This window comes from Castor canadensis, chromosome 5 (genome assembly GCF_047511655.1).
Source record: "Castor canadensis chromosome 5, mCasCan1.hap1v2, whole genome shotgun sequence".
Taxonomy (NCBI): domain Eukaryota; kingdom Metazoa; phylum Chordata; class Mammalia; order Rodentia; family Castoridae; genus Castor; species Castor canadensis.
The window spans coordinates 115,496,615-115,518,052 of NC_133390.1; the positions used below are offsets into that span (position 1 = coordinate 115,496,615).

A 21,438-nucleotide genomic window follows, 5' to 3' on the forward strand; every position below is an offset into this window, starting at 1 on the left:
TCTTGAGATGACACTTTCAACTATCCAGAGCCTATAACAGAAACAATATCCTTTGAAATGACATGAAACCCAGATGACTGTCTGGGACCAAAAGGAAAAGCTGTTAAAAGACAGCAAGGGTCAAGTTTAATAGTCAGACTTTGCTCTCTAAGAAGGCTCCTTTCCCATCCAGTTTGTTTTGATCAGTGATTGCCTTACCACAAACTCCTCCCTCCCTGACTCACTTCCTTATCATTCTAAGTCAACCCAACATTTTCATTGAAACAAATGCTCTTATCTCTTCACACCATAACACCAGAAGGGGCTCTTCCTACTCAAATAAATTGACATATTCTTAAAAACGTTTTTTAAGGAAAAAAAAAATATACAGGAATGATCCTAAATTTCTCTCCATTTTGTCAGGAATAGACAGGGGAAAAGTCAAAAAACTGTGAACTGCTATTTCCCTGTTTGGGTACACACAAAGCTGCTTTAATTGGGAATCCAGAGGCATTTATTTTACAGTACTCAGTAGAAACATATTAAAATCTTCTCTGCCATCCTAAACCTATGAGGAATCTTGTGTGAAGGTGACTAATGCACCCAGCAATCTATTTCATTGTTTCCCACTTTCTAACATTTCCTTTAAGGAGTACATACATTTCTTAAACTAGTTATACACTTAGTAGCATTTTTGCCCAAAGACTTCCAAATAATAAAATAAGAGGCACTAAACACATTTAAAAAAAAATCCTTCAGACAGTACTTGACATATCTTCAGAATTTTCAACACTTTAGATATACTTAAACAACTAAATTTACTCAAATGCAAGAATGAATTTTTTCCAAGGCATTAATCCGAGCAGTTTTCCTCAATCTGTACATTTAGATTATTTATAATATTGCCTTCCAATTGTGTTTGCTATTAAGTCAGAGTGGGAAAAAAATGGCACTAGGACCTCACAGGCAAAACTTCCTCCTTCACAGTAGAGAACTGAGATGCAAGAAGAAAAAAAGCAGAAAAGAAAAGACTTTAGGGCAAGATATGTTGATAGAGCTTTAAAGAAACCTGTGGCCTATAATTTCTTTGGGCTTTGTCAGGGGAATAAGTCCCCACTAAAAGAGTAGTCAGACATCATCTTCATCAACCTAAGGAACATATCAAGCACTCAATATAAACACTTTTCCTTATTTTGTAGATGTTATTTTACTGACTAAATGCCTCCTTAAGAAAAATTTTAAAAGCTCACACTGCCTCCTACTGTTAGAAGGGAAAACGTAGGTCAAATATAGTCTGTCCACAAACTGCAGAGTGCAATGACAGCAAGGAATTGTCTTAGCTTGTTTTTCTTTTTAATCTAATATCTGTTTCCAAATGAAACCTCCAAAGGGCTGAAGTAGTCTACAATGCCCACAAAGGCACTGTAAAACACACTAGTAGTACTACTTCAGAATTAGAAACCATCTTCCCCTAACATGGTTTGGACTTGATACATGACACAAATAAACAAAAAAGTTAAGACTATAAAGTGCCACTCTACTCTGCCAGAAGGATGGTCACTCTCCGAATCTAAGGGAGTATTGGCAGTTGGTCTCTCCTCTTCCCTGTCTAGTGTTGGCAGAATAGAGTCAAGGTAGTCCTCATCCATAGCTTCCTAGCTTGACAATTTTCTCCATACTTAAGAAATTGGAAGTAGTGTCATGCAATGTGTCAGTCAATGAGATACTTCCATTCTCAAATTTTGGCAAACTCTTGATGCCATGACGCTGTTTTACAGGGAATACTGTAAATCTCAGAATATGAAACACAGAAACACAAACAATAGTTTTGGCTTTGTTTCTTTAAAAATGACATTTGTATTAAAAGTCTTAAAATGAAGAGACAATGATTAAACGAGTGGAATTAAAAATTACAATTTGTTAGAATTTTCTTGGTACATCACAACAGCAAAACTTTGCTCTTTGCTTCTGGAGGAACACCCTATAACAGATAATCAAAACATTTTTTTAAAATAATATGAAAAGGGAGCTAAATACCTGAAGGTGAAACAAAATGAAGCAAAAAAAAAAAAACAAAAACCCATTGCAAGACATGGACATTGCGTTTTAAAGGCTGAAATAATAAAGAATTTCATTAAACAGCAGGCCCTATTGTCCTGACTCCTTCAGGAAGAAAACTGGGAAGCGGTTCAGTTGGGGGAACAGCAGATTCTGGGATTTGGTGGGAAGTTCACAGGTTGGCACCGGCTGGAACAGCTGAGTTTTGAAGGCACTCTGCAGACACAGGGGTGCTGGGGGCCCTGAATCACATTTGCGAAGTCTTTGTACTGTATTTTTAAACGCTAGTCAGTAAAATGTTACTACTAACCAAAAAAAAAAAAAAGCTAAACTTAAAAAACACACACACAACAGTACACACAACAATGTGCAGGTCTGTAACATTTTTCACAGCTGATTAAAAAAAAATACTAACATTCTCCCCCAGACTCCCCTTTGATACAGTAGGTAAACAAAATAGATTTTTTTTCCACAAATATCAGCAGACACTTTCTGGCAACCCACACTGTATTGGCATCAGTGTTAACAGTCCCAGTTCAGATGTGCAATACTTCAGATTGGATATACTGTAACAAGAATCCAACTTTGCATAGACATCCTCGAATCGCAATCAGTCACGCACGGGGTTACCCTTCCAAGCTGGCAGAAAAGGAACCCGATCTTAATTTCCAGCTACTCCTGGAAAACAAGGGAAAAAACAAAAGTTTCTTCCCCTCCTCCTGCTCCTTCATATGGTTTTCCCGACCTTTCTTCCATGTATTTAAAACTTCGAACTAGAAAATGAGTGAGTGAGAGCGAGACTGAGAGAGAGAGAAAAAGAGAAAGAAAGAGAGAGAGAACACCCAACCTTCTTCCTCTCCACTTCTCCCCTTCCCCATCATTTTTTCCAGGCTTGAAACTTTTGATAGCCGGGTGTCAAGCTGCCAATACAGCGCCTTCACGGCTACTTGCACGGGGAAATATGCGTCGACCGAAATCAATGAGAAACGTACATGCTGCAAAGACCCACATTTCCACCAGGGTTTCGGATGGTCAGGACGGGACACCCCCTCGGACACAGGGTGAAGGCAGGGGATCCTGGCCACGGAAGCCAACGGGGTTCCCGGGGCATCCCGGCCAATGCAAAGTCGTCTCCAATCTCGAAGCAAGAAAAGAAATCACATGAAGAGAGTCGGGTGCGTTTGGCTTTTGTGCGCAGAGCATGGCGAGCGGCGGCGGCCGGCACCTCAGAGGATCACGCAGGCGGAGCAGCAGCCCTCGTCGCCGTTGGGCTGCGCCGCGTAGTTCATCTGCCGCACGATCTCGGCGAACAGCTCATCCACCGAGGCTTTGTTTTTGGCCGAGGTCTCCATGAAGGGGCAGCTCCACTCCTCGGCTAGGGCCTTGCCCTCGCCGTACGACACCTCGCGCTCGCCCTCCAGGTCCACCTTGTTGCCCACCAGGATCATGGGGACGCGCTCGTACCGCTTCACGCGGATGATCTGATCCCGCATGGGCTTGATGTCCTGAAAGCTCTGCTGGTTGACCAGGCTGTAGACGAGGATGAAGCCTTGGCCGTTCTTGATGTACAGGTCCCGCATGGACGCGAACTGCTCGGTGCCCGCCGTGTCCAGGATCTCCAGCACCGACGGCGACGAGTCCACCTCGATCTCCTTGCGGTAGAAGTCCTCGATGGTCGGATCGTACTTCTCGATGAAGGAGCCGGTCACGAACTGCACCGTGAGCGCGGACTTGCCCACGCCGCCCGAGCCCAGCACCACCACTTTGTACTCTCTCATGGCTCTGTCGGCGCTCGCACCACGCCTGCCGCGGCCCCGTCGGGGCTGCGCGCCTGGGAGGGCTGGGCTCGGCGGGTGGGCTTCTCCCCTTCCTCAGCCACGCAGGAAAACCCGGGAGCGAGTGGCCCCCGAGCGCACGGCGCACAAGTCACCACGCGGGGACCCCGCGCCAGGCCGGCAGCGGGTGCGTGGGGCACGGGTCCGGGGCCCCGCAGCAGTCCGCGGCGGTGGCGGCGGCAGAGCAGCAACAGCCTTGGCGGCGGACCCGGAGGACAATGCCGGCAGCCCGAGCGAGGCGACGGCGGGAGCTCCTGACCGCGGCAACCCGGGAGAGCGGGGAGGCGGTGGCGGCTGGCTGCGGAGGCGGCTGCTAATTGCGCGCCGGGCTGGGACACGCGTGGCATGAGTCCCCGCGGAACGTGCACCCACCGCCGCGGCCCATCGCGCTGTCTCCCGCACCCTCCGCCGGCCGAGGGCTTCCTACTCGCCGCGCGCAGCCCAGCCCACCCCGCCCGGGCGAGCATGCCCAGTGCGCCTCCCGCCGCGCCCCGCCCGAGCTCCCGCTCCGGGTTTTGCTTCCTGCTCGACCGGCGGGGGCGGGGCTGGAGGCGGGGCTGGAGATTTGAGTCCGCAGAGGTGGATTCCGAGCCCGGAAGTCGTGAGTGAGCGGGAATAACGGAGAAGGAGCCGGCAAGGCGCAGACTGGAAGACGGGAGTCGCCTGTGCCCGCACGGCCCTGGGGGAAGCATGTGGGCGCGGCGAGCCGGCTCGGGGGTGCAGCGGGCTGCGCCATCAAAGCGGGGAAAAGGTACCCTGCGCCCGGGGAGTGTGTGCTTCTCGGGGCCGCAGAAGGCACCACTCCGCATACGCTGGCCGGCTCTTCTCGTACGGCATTCCCCGAACCAAGAAAACGGGAAGCACTCGGCCCGAGACTCCGTCCCGACTCGGGATGGAGGCGCCCCGGGCTCTTTCCGGCTGGGTTAGGGTGGGGTCGACCCACCTACCCACAGGGCTGTGACAAAACCCGGAAAAGTGGAGCAAGTCCCAATCCAGAGGTCTCGGCGGCGCCCGCAGTGAGTCAGGGCATGCTCAGTCGGCAGGGCAGGTTTTCGGCTTTGGGAGTAGGAAGCTTTTGCACCACACACCCACAGTCCTTCTCGAATTACTTCTCCCAGGCTCGCGGCTCATTGGCCTCCGGGCGCGAGTCTCACACCCCCTACTGCTTTCCCATTGGCTGCCGCCCAGCCTTTATCAGTTTGCACTGCTTCATTGGCTGAAAAGTAGCCTCCGCTCGGGATTGGCTATTTATAGAGACGGAGTTGGGGGGTGGAGGCCTAGCTGTTCTCTCTCCGCTGCTCCCAGCCCCCTTCCTCCCACTTCCCCAACCCAGTCGTTTTGAAGCTAAAAGTGAAAAAAATAAAGAATTTAGGCGAAGAGCTCAGAACTAAATATAGACCTTTGTTAGTGTTTTGGAGCGAGGCTGACTTCTCGGTGCCCAGTCACGATCGTCCCTAAAAGGCAGCAGGTAGAGCTGCTCACAGTTCTCGGTCTGCAAGAAGCTGCAGAGTACCCGTGTTTCTTAAGAGAGGCAGGGGGTGGGTGCTTGCTGAGCCACATGGGTCCTCCCGGCCTGGAGAGGTAGGGGATGCCCAGGCCTGCCTCTAGGAAGCGTCTGCCGTGAGGCGGGCGGTCGCCAGACTTGGCTGGACTGGCACTCGCGGGAGGTGCGGCGGAGCTGCCCGGACTTGCTCTGCTTCTGCCCGGCTCCTGGCGGAGCGAGGAGTCAGGACCTGTCTCCCAGCAGAGCCGGCTGTGCGAGCCGCAGGGAGAGGGGTGGGGCGAGGTGGGTCTGCCTGCTGCCTCTTTTGTCCCTTGCCTCTGCCCTCTCTTGTAACCGTCCCCATCCGGGGTGGACGGGCGCTGTGCTGACACTGGGTTTCAGCTCCTGTCCCGCTGTGACTCACGGCCACCGTTGCGACTTGACCTTCCCTGGCCCTGACTGCAGCTCCTACTGCGAGTCGGTAGCGCGAGGTCCTGGGGGCAGCGGGGCGCGGGGGAGGGGGTTGCCTGCCCACTTCCCTGCTGTTTAGTGAACACGAGACTTTCACCTTTGGTATAGAATGTTTGGATATGATTATGTTTATGTAATTGTCTAAGACACGTTCTCCTCATCTAGCTGGGTAGAATCAGTGCTCAGCGTGTGCCAAGCGTTTTGCATGTGCTAGCTCAGTAATCAGCATGCCCAGCACGCCCATTTTAAGGATAAGGAAACCGAAGCCCTGGAATGTTCTATAATTTGCCTGAGATTTAACAGCTAGAGAATGACAAAGCTTAGATTCCCACCGAGGTGTCTGGCTGCAGAGCCGGGTCTCTAACCACTAGACAGCATGACGTTGACATGAGAACATTCCCAGCTTTTACTCTTCGATTGAACCTAGAGGCATTGTGAGCAGTCTGTTAAACGCAAGCTGCCTCTGACCACCCTCTCGTCCTGCCCTGCAGTGTCCCTTCCCACAGGATCATCCGGGCCAGGCCTTCCCATGTGGTTCCAAACTCACGTTCAGGAACTGTTAGGGACTGAACTTACCCCTGTCTCCAAGAAATGGCTCTTTATTGGGGTTCTTTGGACCTCTTTTAGTACAGAAAGATCTGTTGGGGGTAGCTTTGTCTTCCTGACACCTTGGAGGAGCCCAGGAATTCTTAGTTGACGCCTCGTTGTTCAGGTTCTTGTGAAGAGGCATTTGTTGAGCTGGGAGGAAAGGGCACAGTTTAACAGCTTGTTATCTTGGTTTATAACTTAAATACTTACACTAATGCTATTTTATCTAAGTGGATCTCTGTGTGTACTCCACAAAGGTGTGGTCTGTGTATGATGACATGGAAGAGAGCACTTTGTCCTGTTGTCTGATCTCCAATATTGTTTCTCAGTTCTGGGGCCTAGGGAAAGTCATTTAAGCTTCCTGACCTTAGTTTCCTTATCTTTAAAATGGTGATAATAACCCTTGGATAGAAACTAATCACCAAAGCCCTCATTTTGCAGCAGAGAGAGCTGAACAGAATTAGAACCCTGGTGCCCTGGCTGCCCTTTGTGGAGCCAGATATTCCATAGGGAGAATAATGAACAGATAATGGAGGGAACTTTCTTAAAGCTGTAGTGCAGTATGCATGTATCGAATTACTGCTGAGACCCAGGCAGCCTGGTAGTCCCATCTGGAAAAGATCAACCACAGAACTCCAGTAACCGTGTGTATGAGTGTCATTGAACCTGATGGCCTGGTCGGTCCCAGAAAGATGCCACAACCCCAGTGCTTTCTATCAGGGATTCTTCAATAGCAATGTTTGTTACTTTGTCCTCCCACAGATAGATTTTCATGGGGTATTGGGATTCCAAATGAAGCAAAGGTTACATGGCTTAAGGTTTACTTCCTCTTATGAAATCTGTTAGGACTGTTTTTTTTTTAAATTTTTTTCACTTTACACACATCTTATAGCATGTTTCTATTATATATATATATATGTATGTATATTCTATACCATAATTATTTACATACCTGAATCTGGTTACCCTAAATACCATGCTTAATCTTTTGAGCTTCTACTGTTTCTCACAACATTTGGTAGTAGGGGGTCCTTGATAAATGTTCACTGGTGAATATATGAATGGCATTCCAGCCCTTTTCTGGACGTTATATTAGCCCTTGTGAGACATAGTATTTCCTTCTTTCACACTTTAATCCTAACTATTCAGGAGGCAGAAATCAGGAGGATGGCTGCTCAAAGCCAGCCCAGGCTTTCCTGCCTGGAAAAAACACATCCACAAAAAAGGGCTGGTGAAGTGGCTCAAGGTATAGGCCCTGAATTCAAACTTCAGTACCACAAAAAAAGGAAAAATGTATACCAATGTTTAATTCTCCCTCAGTCCCAAAGATTTGGGAGTGATGCAAGTCTACTTACTTGAGTGGAGACACTCAGTCCATACAATCTTGGAGAAAGACACCACGGTACCTCATGGATAAATACACATCCTCTGAAGAGGACATCTTGAGATACCATGAAAATGCATTTCTGGAAAACATTCTGAATTAAAAGCCTCCAGGTAAGGACAGCTTCATCAACAACACTGAATGTTACATAGACACAGATACTATCCCTGACTTTTGGTCTCACAGAAGTGTTACTGAATTCCTTCTAAGATGCTGGGGCTGGCCCTTCAAAGAATTATAAGATTTGTTAGAACATGAATCTTTAAAGAAGTACTCATTTATACAAAGTAAATAGAGGTTGATTGCATAATATTCATATTTAGCTTATCTCAAAGATAGTTATAAAATTTTAGACAAATTCTTTGAATTTTGATAACACCAAATTGATAGTGACCACGTATCACTATATTACAGTGCAAGATTTCCCAACATGGCACCGTACATCTGTAATCCCAGCACTTAGGAGACTGAGGCAGGAGTATCACCACTTCAAGACCAGCCTGGGCTGCATAGGGAAACCCTAGCTGAAAACTATTTTCTTTAAAAAGGTAGAAGATTAACTGTGTCTTGCAGAGTTCTCTACAAATATTTGCTAAATAATATCACCTATATTCTGGTCTCTTTTTCTTATTTTAATTCTTCTTCAAAGGAATGTATATATAAAATGTGTATATAACTTAAAATTCAGAATTTCTACAAACTTTTTTATAGGTCAAATTAAAAAGATAGGAGAATCAAAAATAATTGTTATCTCAGGATTAGTTCAATATTGAATAACGGTTTCAACATGTAAGTTAATATACTTGCCATTTTTTGATGATGAAAACCACTTTAGTCTCCACACAGAAGTCATCCTGGCCTGCAGGTCACACCAGGCTAAGGTAATAGCACATTTCTCACTCAGAAGGTTGGGGTTTGCCATAAACTCTTATGAACAGTTTAAAAGATAATGTCCTTCCTCCCTAAGATTAGTGATATGACCTTTTCTGTCATGCAAGTCTCAAATTGGCTTGAGACCCTGATCTGTGTGGAAAAACCACAGTCTGCTTATAGCATGATGCTTTCATGATGAATGTTCTCTAGCCCAAGGGAACTTTTAGAGAGATTTCATCGATCCTGGTTGTCTTAATTGAAAGCTCCCTTTCAAATCCCAGTCTGTTCAAGATTTGCCTCCTCAGAACCTTCTGTTCTGGAGAACCAAATATAGAAAGAATAGGCTTAGCTGCATTAGGAAGAATTTTGCTCTTGCTTTCTTTTTTGCTCACAGACCACCCTATTAAAGGAGCCCCCTTTTCTCTTTGGGGATGCCAGTCCACCATTCCCCCTGGTGTAGGAGTGAAGCCCAATCCCCCTTCTGCAGCAATGGCTCCAGTAAGTCTTAGCCTGTGATTTTGATGGACAGTGGGAGTCTTTACTGAGGGAAGGAAGTATCCCTTTTAAATTATGGCCAGCAATAGGGTCTGGTTTGAGGAGTCTGCCTAACAGGAATCCTGTTATGCTGACAGTTACATAATCTAGCAAGCAAGAGATGTGGCAAGGGGGGAAGGTAACACACAACACTGCAGAATTCCAGCGATTTTTAAGTGTTATAGTCAATTCCATCATGTTTGTAACTTTTGAAGATTTTAAAGCTTTTGTATAAAAGTTACAATACTGTTCTATTATTCAGCTATTCTAATATAGACATTTTACCACAAAAAATAAAAACTATAGGGTTGGAGACATGGTTTAAGTGGTAGAGAGCCACCTAGCAAATACAGGCCCTGAGTTGAAATCCCAGTCCCACAAAACAAAAGCAAAACTTTGAATCCTCTCTGTTAAGGAGTTCATATCCTTTTAAAATCCTTAGTGCCTTATAGAATATAATTTTATGTAATTAAAAAGGAGTTCCTCAGAAACCAGATCAAATATCAGCTAAATGTTCTAAAGGGGTGCTTCACACATGAGGCCATATCAGCCTCATGCAGTTCCTCAACTCTGCAGGCATTGGGAGCAGCAGGAACAATATGCAAACAAGTGGGCATGGCTTGGCTGTGTTCCAACAATACTTTCTTTGTAGAAACAGGTGGTGGACTGCCCTTGGTCTGCAGCACTATGTTTTGTCAATTTCTAAACCCTGTATTCAGTTTTGTAGGGGGGAACCCTTTATTTGTTGCTGGAGTTTCTTTCAATCACACTAAACTACTCCTCTGTCACAACTCTTAGCTGTAATCCACTCAATAGTGAATTAAGACTAATTCTCTATATTTTTTAAATGTTCACATTGCTATTCTTCCACAAAAAATATAAAATTTCTTTTATATTAACAAGTAATGCTTTATTGGGCTTATCTCTTTCACATTGATTTGTAATTGATGATTACAGATTATGGTTGTGAGGTAATAGATAAGGACGTACGTAGTACTCCTATGTCAATCACATGCCTCAAAAATAATTTTATCAATTTGCGATTAGCCTTTGGTTTGTTTGTACTGTTTTTTAATTGAGATCTTCTTAAACATTCCTGCTCTGAACTTACTTCTACTTTCCTTTATGGGTTTTCTTTGGGGATTTCATGCTATAGTTAGGAAAGCACCTCACACTCCAAGATATTTTATAAAACTAGTTTTTTTCTTCTAGCATTTTTATGGTTTCATTCTTATGGTTATATTTTGGCTTTCTTTTCAACTGAAAGAGAAACTGAAATGCAAGCACTGGGATGTCCACAGAAGAGAAGTTTCTGAAGAAAAGAAAAAGGAGTCTGAGAACTCTGGTGACAAGGAAGAAGTCCCTCACTCTGGAACCTGAAAGAACAGACAAGAGACCTGAAGCCTGGAGCCAAGGAGGTTAAAAGCTGCAAATAACCTCTCCACAAACAGAAATGGCAAGGCACCTGCTGGAAGGGGGAAGCCAGGTGTGAGTATGGGAATCAGAAGAGAAATGGCACTGCTTTGAACAGTGACTGTGTAGCACACAGCAAGAAGTTGCTAAGCTGCTAAATTTGGGTTGTATAAATTTGTAAAGATGCCTGTTCAGCTTCTCTTTTATTAAGATGGAGATTGATATTCCCCTTAAATATATCATCAGATTCTGCTAAAAATTCTGAAAGCTGTTTCTCTACACAGACAAGTGAATAATTATAAAATGAGTTATATACCCCCCATGCCCATACCCTTAGTGAAAATATGAACACACCCGTGAGTTGTGTAATTAAAATTTTCATTACCAATGGGAAATTAAATGAACTCAAGAAAACTGTCTTACCTGTGTAGTCTCTTGAGTTTCTCCTTCTATCGCATGCTAAATTACAGTAAAACTTTGACTGTCTAAACTCTTAGAGAATGAGTTATTTTGAAGAGCTGATCATTTGTCCACAAAATGTTGCTGTTGTTTGAGATGTTCTGTCACAATAAGAAAAATATTTAGTCTCTTCATTAAAGAAGTAGTATATCTTTATTGTGATAAATTTGGGGTGTTTAGGAAAGCACAAAAATAACATTAAAATAAATTACTTAAAAACGTAACATTTTGATTTATAGTTTTTTGGACAGAGAATTATTTTACACATAACACTAGACATTTTCCTCAAGGCTCTCTTAACTTACAGCTTAAGTTAGGCTCCAGGTATTCTACAAATTACTAGTTAACAGACTAGGAAGCCAAATAAGAGAAACATCTTAAAGTTATCTACGTGGTGAATATTTTTCCACTTATTCCCCCTTTAAAGGTAATTTTTTATATCTCCTTTTCTGAAGTTGTTACAGTGCTACTGAGGTCAAAAGTTGCTCAGGAAGTTGCTTTACTGCCCGAGTCTCTGACAGCAGCCTAGCTTGGGGCTGTTAACAGCATTTGGGGCTGTTAACCTTGGGAAAAGCATGTTCAGATTCATGACCTCTCGGCAGCAAAGCACTGTCTGCACAATCAGCCAGTGTATCAAGGGCTTTAGCTGCATTCTCCCAAATGGTTCTGTGGCTCTCCAGAAATTATCTCCCTCTTTGCTGCAGACAGTGCCCTTTGATGTGTGTGCCCCATTCAAAGCAGGGCAGTGGCTTCTGCAGCGCAAACACATTTCTGCTGTCAGTCTGCACCCACTTGGCTATCTGTTTCCCCTAAATTCTTCCAGAGACTTAAATGAAATCTCCTTACTCTTCCCAAAGTGTGTGGGAAATGACTTATTCTCAAGTCTGCAAATTCTATGTAAGAAAGGGGAAAAAAAAAGATATTTTTGCTTATATGGTTTTGGACCAATTCCAAACTGTCCTTAGAGTTTGAGTTGAATAGAATGGGAGGCATAAGCAATATTTAAAATTGTGTGTTCATTGTAAGGATGGAATGAGAATTCTTGAATAGTACATGCCTGATAAATCTACTTTTTCATTAAACCTCATGTGCAATAAAATTTCCTGTCTTCAATAACACTTTTTCTATAGGCAGATCCAGGGAGTTAATATTTGGTGGTCAGAAGATTCAAATAATGTTCAGAGATAACATTAGATTTCTTCTGGGTGAGCCAAATAGTTGTATAGAAACAGGATAGCTTTGTTATCTTCAGATAAGCCTGTGGTTCTGTAAGGATCCTTCATTAAATATAAACAAAAATGGTGGGAGGGGCTTGGGCATAGCAATAGAGACTATCTTTGTCCTTCCAAAGCATTTTTGTTCTCTGTAAGCAACAGGTTACGCTCTAGTACTATGCAATTTCCCAAATACTAAACTGTCAGCTTTTTCTGTTTAATTCAGATAAATTTTATTAGTGTATAAAGCTACAAGTTAAACTAAACATAAAATGACTTTTATGTATCAAGAATTATAGCTTGAGCCTAAGCTTGCTTTATTCTAAGATGCAGGTCAAGCCAGGAAGGAAAGGCTAGCACCAGGAAATCAAGTCAAGAAATGCACTGTTCTGGAAGGCTTCAAGTTACCATTGGGGAGGTAAAAGAAGAGGTGGTTGAAGCTCAGAAATGTGATTCAAGGATGGAAAACTTCATCAAGGAAAAGGGAGCTGTCTGTCCAATGTAGAGAATATGTCATAAATTATCCTTTGGAATTCCTACAGGGAGTCAACCTGGGGGATGAAAGAGACCACTGCAGAATAGCAAGTGGTCTTCACTATTTTGATCACAGGGTACCAGCAGCATTGGGATCGTGGCTTCTACAACATTTGATGGCAGAGTCTACAGCTCTGGGGACTTGAGCAACTGCAGAGGCTCTGGGATGGATGCTTACCCACAGCAAGCAATCCCAAACCAGCAGCCTAGCAGTCACTGAGGGAATTTAGCAGCTTCAGCCAAGACAGTATAATGAGCTGATGTAAGAGCAAAGGCCATTCAAGAGCAGCCAGGAAGCAGGCCAGGGAAAGGCAAGAAAGACCACCCTAGAGGCTCCATGTGCTGTTTGTGAAGAATTAAGGAGGTCTGCACTTCCTCTGCTGTGGTGAAAGACCAAGGCAAAATAATAATAAGATATGTGATGGTGATTGTTTTGCCCCTTACATAGCACAATGTAGGAGACTAAAAGACATGAGAAATTATTTAGAAATGTTTTTTTCAATAAGCCACAAAAATATTCTTAACATCCCTTTTCCCTCATAGAATTTGCTGACTTTAATATCTTCTCAAGTTATCTCATGCTGAAAAAATTAGAAATACTTATGGCTAGACCAAACAGATAACCCAACCAAGGAGACACGGGACTAAATAAATAAGTTTTTATCACATTAAGAGAAGTCTGCAGCTGGAGTGCTTCTGACTTTGGTTCAGGAACTCAGTGATGAGAAATTCTGTCCTAGAGATCAAGTCTGCTTTTGTGGCAGAAGGAAGTCAGGTTGGGCAAGGGGAGTGAAGAATGCACAAGGAGGGCCTCTGTTTCAACAAAAAATAAAAACACTTTGGACTAGGGGTATGGCTCAAGCAGTAGAGCACCTGCCTAGCAAATGTGAGGCTCTGTGTTCAAACCCCAGTACCGCCACACACACACAGACACACACACACACACACACACACACACGAATCAATCAATCTTCAATCAATCAATAGAATCTCCAAGAGACTTTCATTATATTTCTTCAGCTATTTCTGTAGTGAATGTTGTTCTAGCTGCAAGGGAGGCTGAGAACATTACTTTTGAACACTTCCACCTTCTGTAGTCAGGGACACTGACTAAGGGAAAATGGAGACTAGTGCTGAGTAAGTATCAAACCCAAATACCACACTTCCCTCAGAAACAGCATTTTCCTGTCAATTAAATTTACATCTCATTTTTTCATGCCTGTTCAATATGTTTTAGGTGCAAGATTAGTAGAGTCTTTTACCTTTTCATTAAAAATTATACTTAAAAGTCTTAAGGTTTTTTTTTTCTTTATCTGCAATAGTTCTTACAGTCTGAAGGTTCTCAAATGTTGTTTTCCAGACAGCAGAGATTTTTCTGTGGTATTATTCATGGGTTCCATGCTCTCACATTGGAACTATCAATTAATTCAGCCTTTAACTGGACTCTGTCTCATGTACCATTCAATCCTATGCAATGCTAGTAGACAGAGTTCATTACAAATAGCACTGAGAAAGTGAATGAGTCACAATATGGATAACTCTCAAAGACATATCATTGAGTGAAAAAAAAAACAGACATAGCAGAATGTATGCTATGTAGCATCATAAGAGGTAAAAATAAACTTTTTCCAGGCATGTGTAATTACAGAATAAGCTAAAGAAAATCAAAGAATGCCTGTCAGCATTAGGGGAGAGAACGGCACATGTGGCTGTATTGCAGGGTCTGTAAGGCCTTGGGTCAGGAAAAGCTACACAATGTGTGGGGCCCACTGCCAAATGAAAATGCTGGTGTCATTGTTCAAAAGTCATGAATTTCAAGATGGCAACGGCAGAGCATCAGTTCAAGCCAGGACCCTTCCCAACACCCAGTTCAGAGCAACTGCTCATGTTGCAACTGTGGAACTGGCTCTGATTTGAGGACTTCAGGGTTCTGCTCACCATTTACTTGTTTTAACAAGGGAGGAGGGCGGTCACATTGATTCTTGTTTCAGGAAAATCATAAAGTTGAACATTTATGACAAATATATTTTTCTATAAGTTGGTTGTATTTTACAATTTTTTAAAAAACTGTGAAATAGAAAAACAAATTTGAACTGATGAGAATACTTCCTGTTGGAAACCAAGATGAAAATGCTTTTCTTTGCATCTTCTGTTGGGGTCCCAGCTCAAAAGCCAGGTCATCTCTCAGGCATCATAGATTTTTTTCCACTAAAATTGACATGTCCCCCACTCCCTTAGCACTATCTCTATCACAGCTTTTAACTTCTCTGCTTCAAACCAGGGTTCTGTGAGATTCTAATTTTAATGAACATGAAATCTTGGGATTTCATTCATTTCAAATTTAAGACTCTATTAGGACTTAGGTAGGTGGTTTCTGAGCTTAACTGAAGCTATATCCAGAGATCATCATACCCTATTATAAAATGTAAAGTACTCAAAATTCCTATGCACTTTGAGTCCTTAAATATGCAATGAGGTAGAGCAGCAATGGCCAAAGTTCCTATGCAAACTCAAACTATGGTTTTTCACCTGGTGAAAATTTTAAATAGACACCAAATATTTTATGATACCATTCAACATTTTTCTGTTTCATATGAGATGAATCTCATAGACATTTTTCTTAAGACTGTTTTAACATCATAAATGTAATGCTGGGAGGCACTTTTTATGTATCAGATGACCTGGAAATTTTTCACAAGAAACACATTTGAAAACACTATTTCTTATTATTTTCTTTGATTTTTTTTTCTTGGCATATTTAAGCTCCTACTAACACATGGATTCTTTTGATAAACAAATGACTTGTACATTTTCTCACAACAGACAGATGGGTGTGTTCTCTGGGTACTCTTTTTAAAATGAAGAAAATGTTCTCCTTCCCAGCATCTGGGGAAAATTTGGAGTTTCATCACAGATTTAAAATATAGGCAGAAGTAATCATGTCTCTCCCCCATAAGTGACTCTGCAAATAATCTTTTTCTATTTTCTATGTCAAGCTTTGAAATCACAAATGAGAAATGGGTTCAGAAAAACAATTGTGCAAAGTAGAATTTGGACATTTCTTTTCATCATTCATTTTTATGGATGGTCTCCAACCAGACTGCCCAGATGGCCACTTTACAAGTCTGTGGTAGCTGAAAAACTTTTTATATATAAGGGAGGCACTGATGAATAGACTTCTAACTGTATATGTAAATAAGAATGTGCCACTCATCTTTATACATAACTTCACTGTACAAATCCTACCCAAATGAATTATGACATTTGGTTAGCAAACATATGGTTACATTCTCAATAGCATAGACATACGGTTAAATCATTCAATGAAGAATATCTATCATTTCTGTGGAATAATTCATTTAAATCAACACAAAGATGTTAAATAATTCTGGTCTTATTCTGCCAAGTAACCATACACAAAGGGGAAAACCAACCTATTATCCTTGCCAGAGACCACGGCAGTGAGAGAAAATGAAATTTCATTAAAGGATGATTTGTGCCTTACTTATGCCATCCCTTTCTCAAACACTTTTCACCTAGTGACCAGAGATCAGTGCCCAGACATACAACAATCCATGTTCTTTAAAGGTTTTCAGATAAAATATTTTATTTCTTGGTAAGTTTTTGCTACAGTAGTGCTCTACTGTGTCAGGACTTTTCATTCATTCTCTCTCATCCTGTAGTGCTCTTTCTCCCAGCTCTCCCCACACTAGGTTCCTCTCATTTGGGAAGATGCCACCTCCTTTTATTTCTTATTTTTTGGTGCTAGGGATTCGAACGCAGGGCCTTGAACATGTTAAGCATGTGATCTACCACTGAGCTACAGCCCCAGCACAGTGTCACCTCTGGAGCAGTTAGAGAAGGAATGACAACCTCTGTCCATGTGGACTTGGATCACATGTGCGTCCTTCTCTGTGGACCTTGTAGCTGGGAGTTCATGAGAAAGGCATGTCCCAGTTAGATAGGACCCTCCATCTGTTTCTGTATAGCCTGTAAGTTAGGAATGGTCTTAAATATTGTAATGGTTAAAATACAGAATTAAATGGTAATGACAATGTGGAAATTGCAAGAAATTCAATTTTAGTGTCTATAAATAACTTTTTATTGGAACACAGCCACCATGCTTATTCACATATTGGCTTTCTGACTATTGTTTTTGTTGTGGGTGTCTTTGACAAGGAGTCTGGTTATGTAACCCAGGCTGCCCTAGAACATGACATCCTCTGTCTCAGACTCCTGAATACTGGGATTACAGGTGAGAACTACCGTGCTCACCTATGACTATACTTAGACTATAACAGTAGAGTGGAATAGACAGAGATGAAAGCCCACATCCAGTCTATGTGACCCTTCATTGGAAAAGTTTGTCACCCCCAATGGAGGCTATTTCATAGCATCTACTTTGTTTTACTGCAATAATGAAATTTATGTTTTTTAATTAAATAATTTGCCTTTTCTCTATGCCAGATCAGTAAGTACTTGGATGTATTAAGAGGAGCAGCTTAATAAATATTTGTTGAATGACTATAAAATAAACAAATTAGACTGCAGCCTCTGAGTTAAAGCTCCCTACCTTATTTCTCTATCCTTCTTTATAGGTGAGGTAGAATGGGGGAAGCCTATTTCTTATTATAATTGAGTGCAATAGAATATTAACAGATTATAAACCACCCACATAAAGGCACAAACACAACAGAACAGCACTGAGCTCTCTAATGACTGGATGGCTCCATCTAGCTTTTAGACCAGCCAGGCCCAGTCAGAAGTTGATGATTCCTCTTGGTTTCTCTCCTGAGTGAGATGCAGCCTTCCAGGGAAGGGTAGATCTCCAGTGCCATGCCCAGCACAGTCCTTTCCCTTCCAGTAAAGTTTTTCCACTGATTATACCCTTCTCTCTTGGAGGCCTGACTGCCACACTTTCTCTAGGCTTTAGAGCTAATGTGTCTCTAGCAAGCCACCATGTCTTGAGTTCTTAGGCCTTAGAATTATCTGTAGTCAGAAGGGCCTATGTGCACTTTTTAAAACTCTGATTAAGATTTTGGAGATATTCCATATAGGTCCGGATCTCCAGAGACACCACTTTTAAGTGAGGATGAGATGTCACACGTACCAATGAGAGCGAGTTCAAGTGCCCTTCCATGTCCCACACATGAACTGGTTTGTCCTTCATTGAGCTAGAGGTCCAGATAGAAGAGAGGTCTTGATGTAAAGAGAAGTTGCTATTCCAGAATCCCAGAGCAGTGATTTAGCATCACACCACTTGTGAGGAAATCTGCAGCATCATTCAAATAATGAGATAACATGGAGTTAGCCACTCCGCTGAAATCTGACTAATGGGTTGTTTTCTGATCTGGAGCTATGCTGGGGAGCAGATCATGTTGAAGGAAGGCTAGAACCTAATAAACCTCAGCAATTTTTTTAAGTTCATTAAAACATCCAGAATACCAGCTGCTCTACTGGGTACTGTTAGATGACTCATCGGCTATTGTTAATAAAGGAATCCCTGCGGCTTCTACTGGCTTTGCTGCATGTTGTAAAACCATGTTTGCTTTCTCTCTGCATAGCAGCATTTTAACACAAAGAGCATGTCTGTCTCCATCATTCAACAGTGCAAGGGAGAGGAAGTTCACCAATGGCCTTTCTAAGAAAGTGGCTGACTATAAATTTGAATCATCCCTAGGACGCCTGAAGTAAATTTCAGGTATGCATATAATGGAAAGCAGATCATCCCAAATATTTTCTCCAAGCTTTGTAAAAGAAATCTGGGCAGTATTTTTGAATGATGATTAAGTAAGATAAGCTTTGATTTGTCTGTATGTATTCCATGGCTTGAGAGTTTTACAACTTAAAAGTCATAGAAGACAAGGATGGGATGGAGTGACGTGTATAGTCAGATGGCCCCACACTTTAGCTTATTGTACACTCCGTGAGAACTCTGGGTCTGATTTTTAAGGCCTGGAGAGGGCTGGCGCCCTGCACACTCTAACTTCCCCTCGATGGGCTGGCATGTTATTTCTTTGTGGGTCAGTGTGAATCATGTTCCCCCTTTTTCTTTCCTCCAGGAGCTGAATTCAGAGCTGCACTTAGCTCTAAATTTTTAAATTGTTGGGATGTGTGGGGCTACCTATCTGTGTTCTAAGTTTTCCTATTGACTATCTTGGACGACTGCTGTGTTCTTGTTAATTAAATGAAAACATTGGGAAACACCAGTGGTTTCCAAATGGTTTGGAAGCAACTGCTCCAAGGGTCTCTGGATAGAGAAGCTCCAGGCTGAGGGTTAGCTGAGAGCAGACTGCGGTCTATGTGTGAACCATAAGCTCTTTCTCCCTGATTTAAAAGCAAAGACAATGCTACTATTGCTAGTTTGCCACCTAAAGAAAGACTTCTTTGGAACAAAATCTTAGTGGAGTTTAAAAACCCCTGTGCCCCATGATTTCTGTGGCCTCTCCCAGCTTGATAAACTTTAAAACATGAAGGTTAGGAATCAAAAGACTAGGTTTCTAATTCAGGCTCCTCCACTAACTTGCTGCACTCACAACCTTGGCAAGTCATGCTTCCTCCTTGGGCATTCACTTTTTTTTTTCTGTTTTAAATCTACAAATCATAGGGATTGAATGTGGTGATCTGAAGGCTGCCTCTGCTCTAGAATGCTTTGTCCTTCTCTCTCCTCCAACTTTCCTAGGTATCTGTTTTCTTAAAAAGCAATCTCAAATATAGGCATAAATGGGATTTAAAGAGAAGACTATACCATGTCCTCCTTTGTTTGATTTCCTGGTACATTGTGTTGTGACTGGATCTATTTCAGGAAAAGTAAAGAACAGATAAGCAGACGAGCGGACTAGCACGGACATAGCATCTAAATATGGCAATATCATGAAACTCTCACTTGCTCAAGGGAGATTCATGAAAATGACCTGTGAGGGACTGATAAAGGACTGAGTCAGACAAGGATTACCTCACAGCCTTGCAATCCCTCTTTGTAGCCAAACAGACTGCTGACCTGACAGAACACGCTGTGGATTTTCCTCTCTGCCGGCTTCCTTCCACCCAGGTAATGCTGGGCAATGCAGAGTCGTGCTTTCCCTCACCATTGGTTTCTATAACTCATCAAGCTTTGTGTCACAGGGAATGGGCAGGGCAGTTTCACCAAAGTTCTTCGCAAGTTTCCTCTAATGAGTTTCATATACTGTGTCCTTGGGCAATATTCCTATAAAGTGTGACATGGTACCAGAATGTTATCCCAAGCTATGTGCCCACCTTCACTCACAGCGCTATATAGTATATTCCAATCACGACGAAGAGGAGGGGACTATTTTGACCACAGATGACATGTAGTACTTATTAAAGGAAAGCTATTAACTCAAGGATTTTCATGAGAGCCCTAGAGGTGCCCCACTAAGTACATATTAGCCTAGGAAGGGCGACATTATTTAAAGGGGGAGTTCTGTACCAATTTCTTCTGACCCACTCACCTCCCACAACCACTGTCATTTACAGTTAGATCTCAGGACATGTGAAGTTCTTTTCAAAGATATTTAGTCCTCACCTTCTCCAGCCAGTTCTTGTTTGCTTTAGCATGTATCACTAGAAGACTATGCTTTTAAGAATTCCTTAGATTTACCTACACTTCTTTTCTCTCTTGAAACTTTTACACAATCTCTTTTGTAGATGATATTTACCTCCACTTCGTGCCACCTGAAATAGAAAGTAAGCATTTGTTATGTCATATCAAATCTAACCACTATTGTGCTAGTTCCTCAAACATCCAATGGAATACATGTACAATACTAGTGAAAGCTAGACTACTATCGTCAGAGTTGTTCCAGGAAGGAGGAAGGCTGCTTGCATAGGCATCAGGTATTTGGAGGCTGGGTGGTAACTCCAGAGATGGCCACTGAAAGAGAAGTAGTTCACTGGAGCTTGTTCATATTAATCACCAAGTCAAATAAACTCAGCAATTTCTTCCTCTTCTGTAGAAACACAGATCCTGGATGGTCACATGAAACTTTTGTAACATGTTTTCCCTTTCACTTTAGTTCTCGAGCATTGTTGTTTCACCTTGTTGCACAACCAAGTTCAACCTGTTTGTGTAACCGAGTTTATTGAACCCAGTTTTAATTTCAAAAGAGGAAGATACCAGTTTGATTTACCTACAAATTCTTACTCTTAAAAAATTGTCTTGGGATATTTGTGACTTACCAAAACAAGTCTATGTATAGACATTACGTGTATGTCTAGCACCAACTTGACCTTGTAGTATTTCTAGAACATTATGAGAATAAACTCTGAAATTTGGGAGTTCTGTGTGAAAGAGTGAGAAAGAATCAAATTGGCTTTAATTTTGTTGTAACTAAGGAGTAAGTTTTCTACAGAAAAGTAGAACTTAGCAGAAATATTAACACTATAAAGAGAAAGCAGCACAAAGAAAAAATGGAGAAAAACTAGACTATGTGCATTTATTTACAAAACTTTTGCCCTTCACTGCTTACATGAAGTCATTAATAATCTACTTGAATACTCCAAACACAGATATTCAATATAGAAACAAACTGTTATGTTGAATGGTTGTCATTATATTTAACTATTTATCTAACCCAAATTTTCCTTGTTGGA

At 42.4% G+C, this 21,438-nt stretch overlaps 1 protein-coding gene and 2 long non-coding RNA genes across 5 annotated transcripts; 1 reads left to right on the forward strand and 2 right to left on the reverse strand.

Annotated features, from left to right (window-relative positions):
• Positions 1–1,801: 1,801 nt before the first annotated feature.
• On the reverse strand, positions 1,802–3,951 carry Rap2b (RAP2B, member of RAS oncogene family). The gene has a single exon (XM_020179413.2). It carries the CDS (start codon positions 3,813–3,815, stop codon positions 3,264–3,266), a length of 552 nt encoding a protein of 183 aa, XP_020035002.1. The 5' UTR covers positions 3,816–3,951; the 3' UTR covers positions 1,802–3,263.
• Positions 3,952–4,343: 392 nt separating this feature from the next.
• On the forward strand, positions 4,344–12,018 carry LOC141423312 (uncharacterized). 3 transcript variants are annotated; one of them, XR_012448076.1, is made up of 4 exons: positions 4,344–5,658; positions 7,735–7,911; positions 8,213–8,346; positions 10,473–12,018. It is a non-coding gene; the product is annotated as an uncharacterized lncRNA (long non-coding RNA). The 3 variants fall into 3 exon arrangements; XR_012448075.1 differs by lacking the exon at positions 8,213–8,346 and having other exon boundaries at positions 4,359–5,658; XR_012448077.1 differs by lacking the exons at positions 4,344–5,658; positions 8,213–8,346 and adding an exon at positions 5,665–5,846.
• On the reverse strand, positions 6,410–20,681 carry LOC141423313 (uncharacterized). The gene is made up of 5 exons (XR_012448078.1): positions 20,372–20,681; positions 19,826–20,032; positions 17,936–18,097; positions 11,042–11,178; positions 6,410–6,564 (listed from the first exon to the last, which is right to left on the reverse strand). It is a non-coding gene; the product is annotated as an uncharacterized lncRNA (long non-coding RNA).
• Between the last annotated feature and the right edge of the window lie 757 nt (positions 20,682–21,438).

Bases quoted from the DNA above. Each gene is read 5' to 3' on its own strand.
- Rap2b (XM_020179413.2), bottom strand. From the start codon at position 3,815: ATGAGAGAGTACAAAGTGGTGGTGCTGGGCTCGGGCGGCGTGGGCAAG.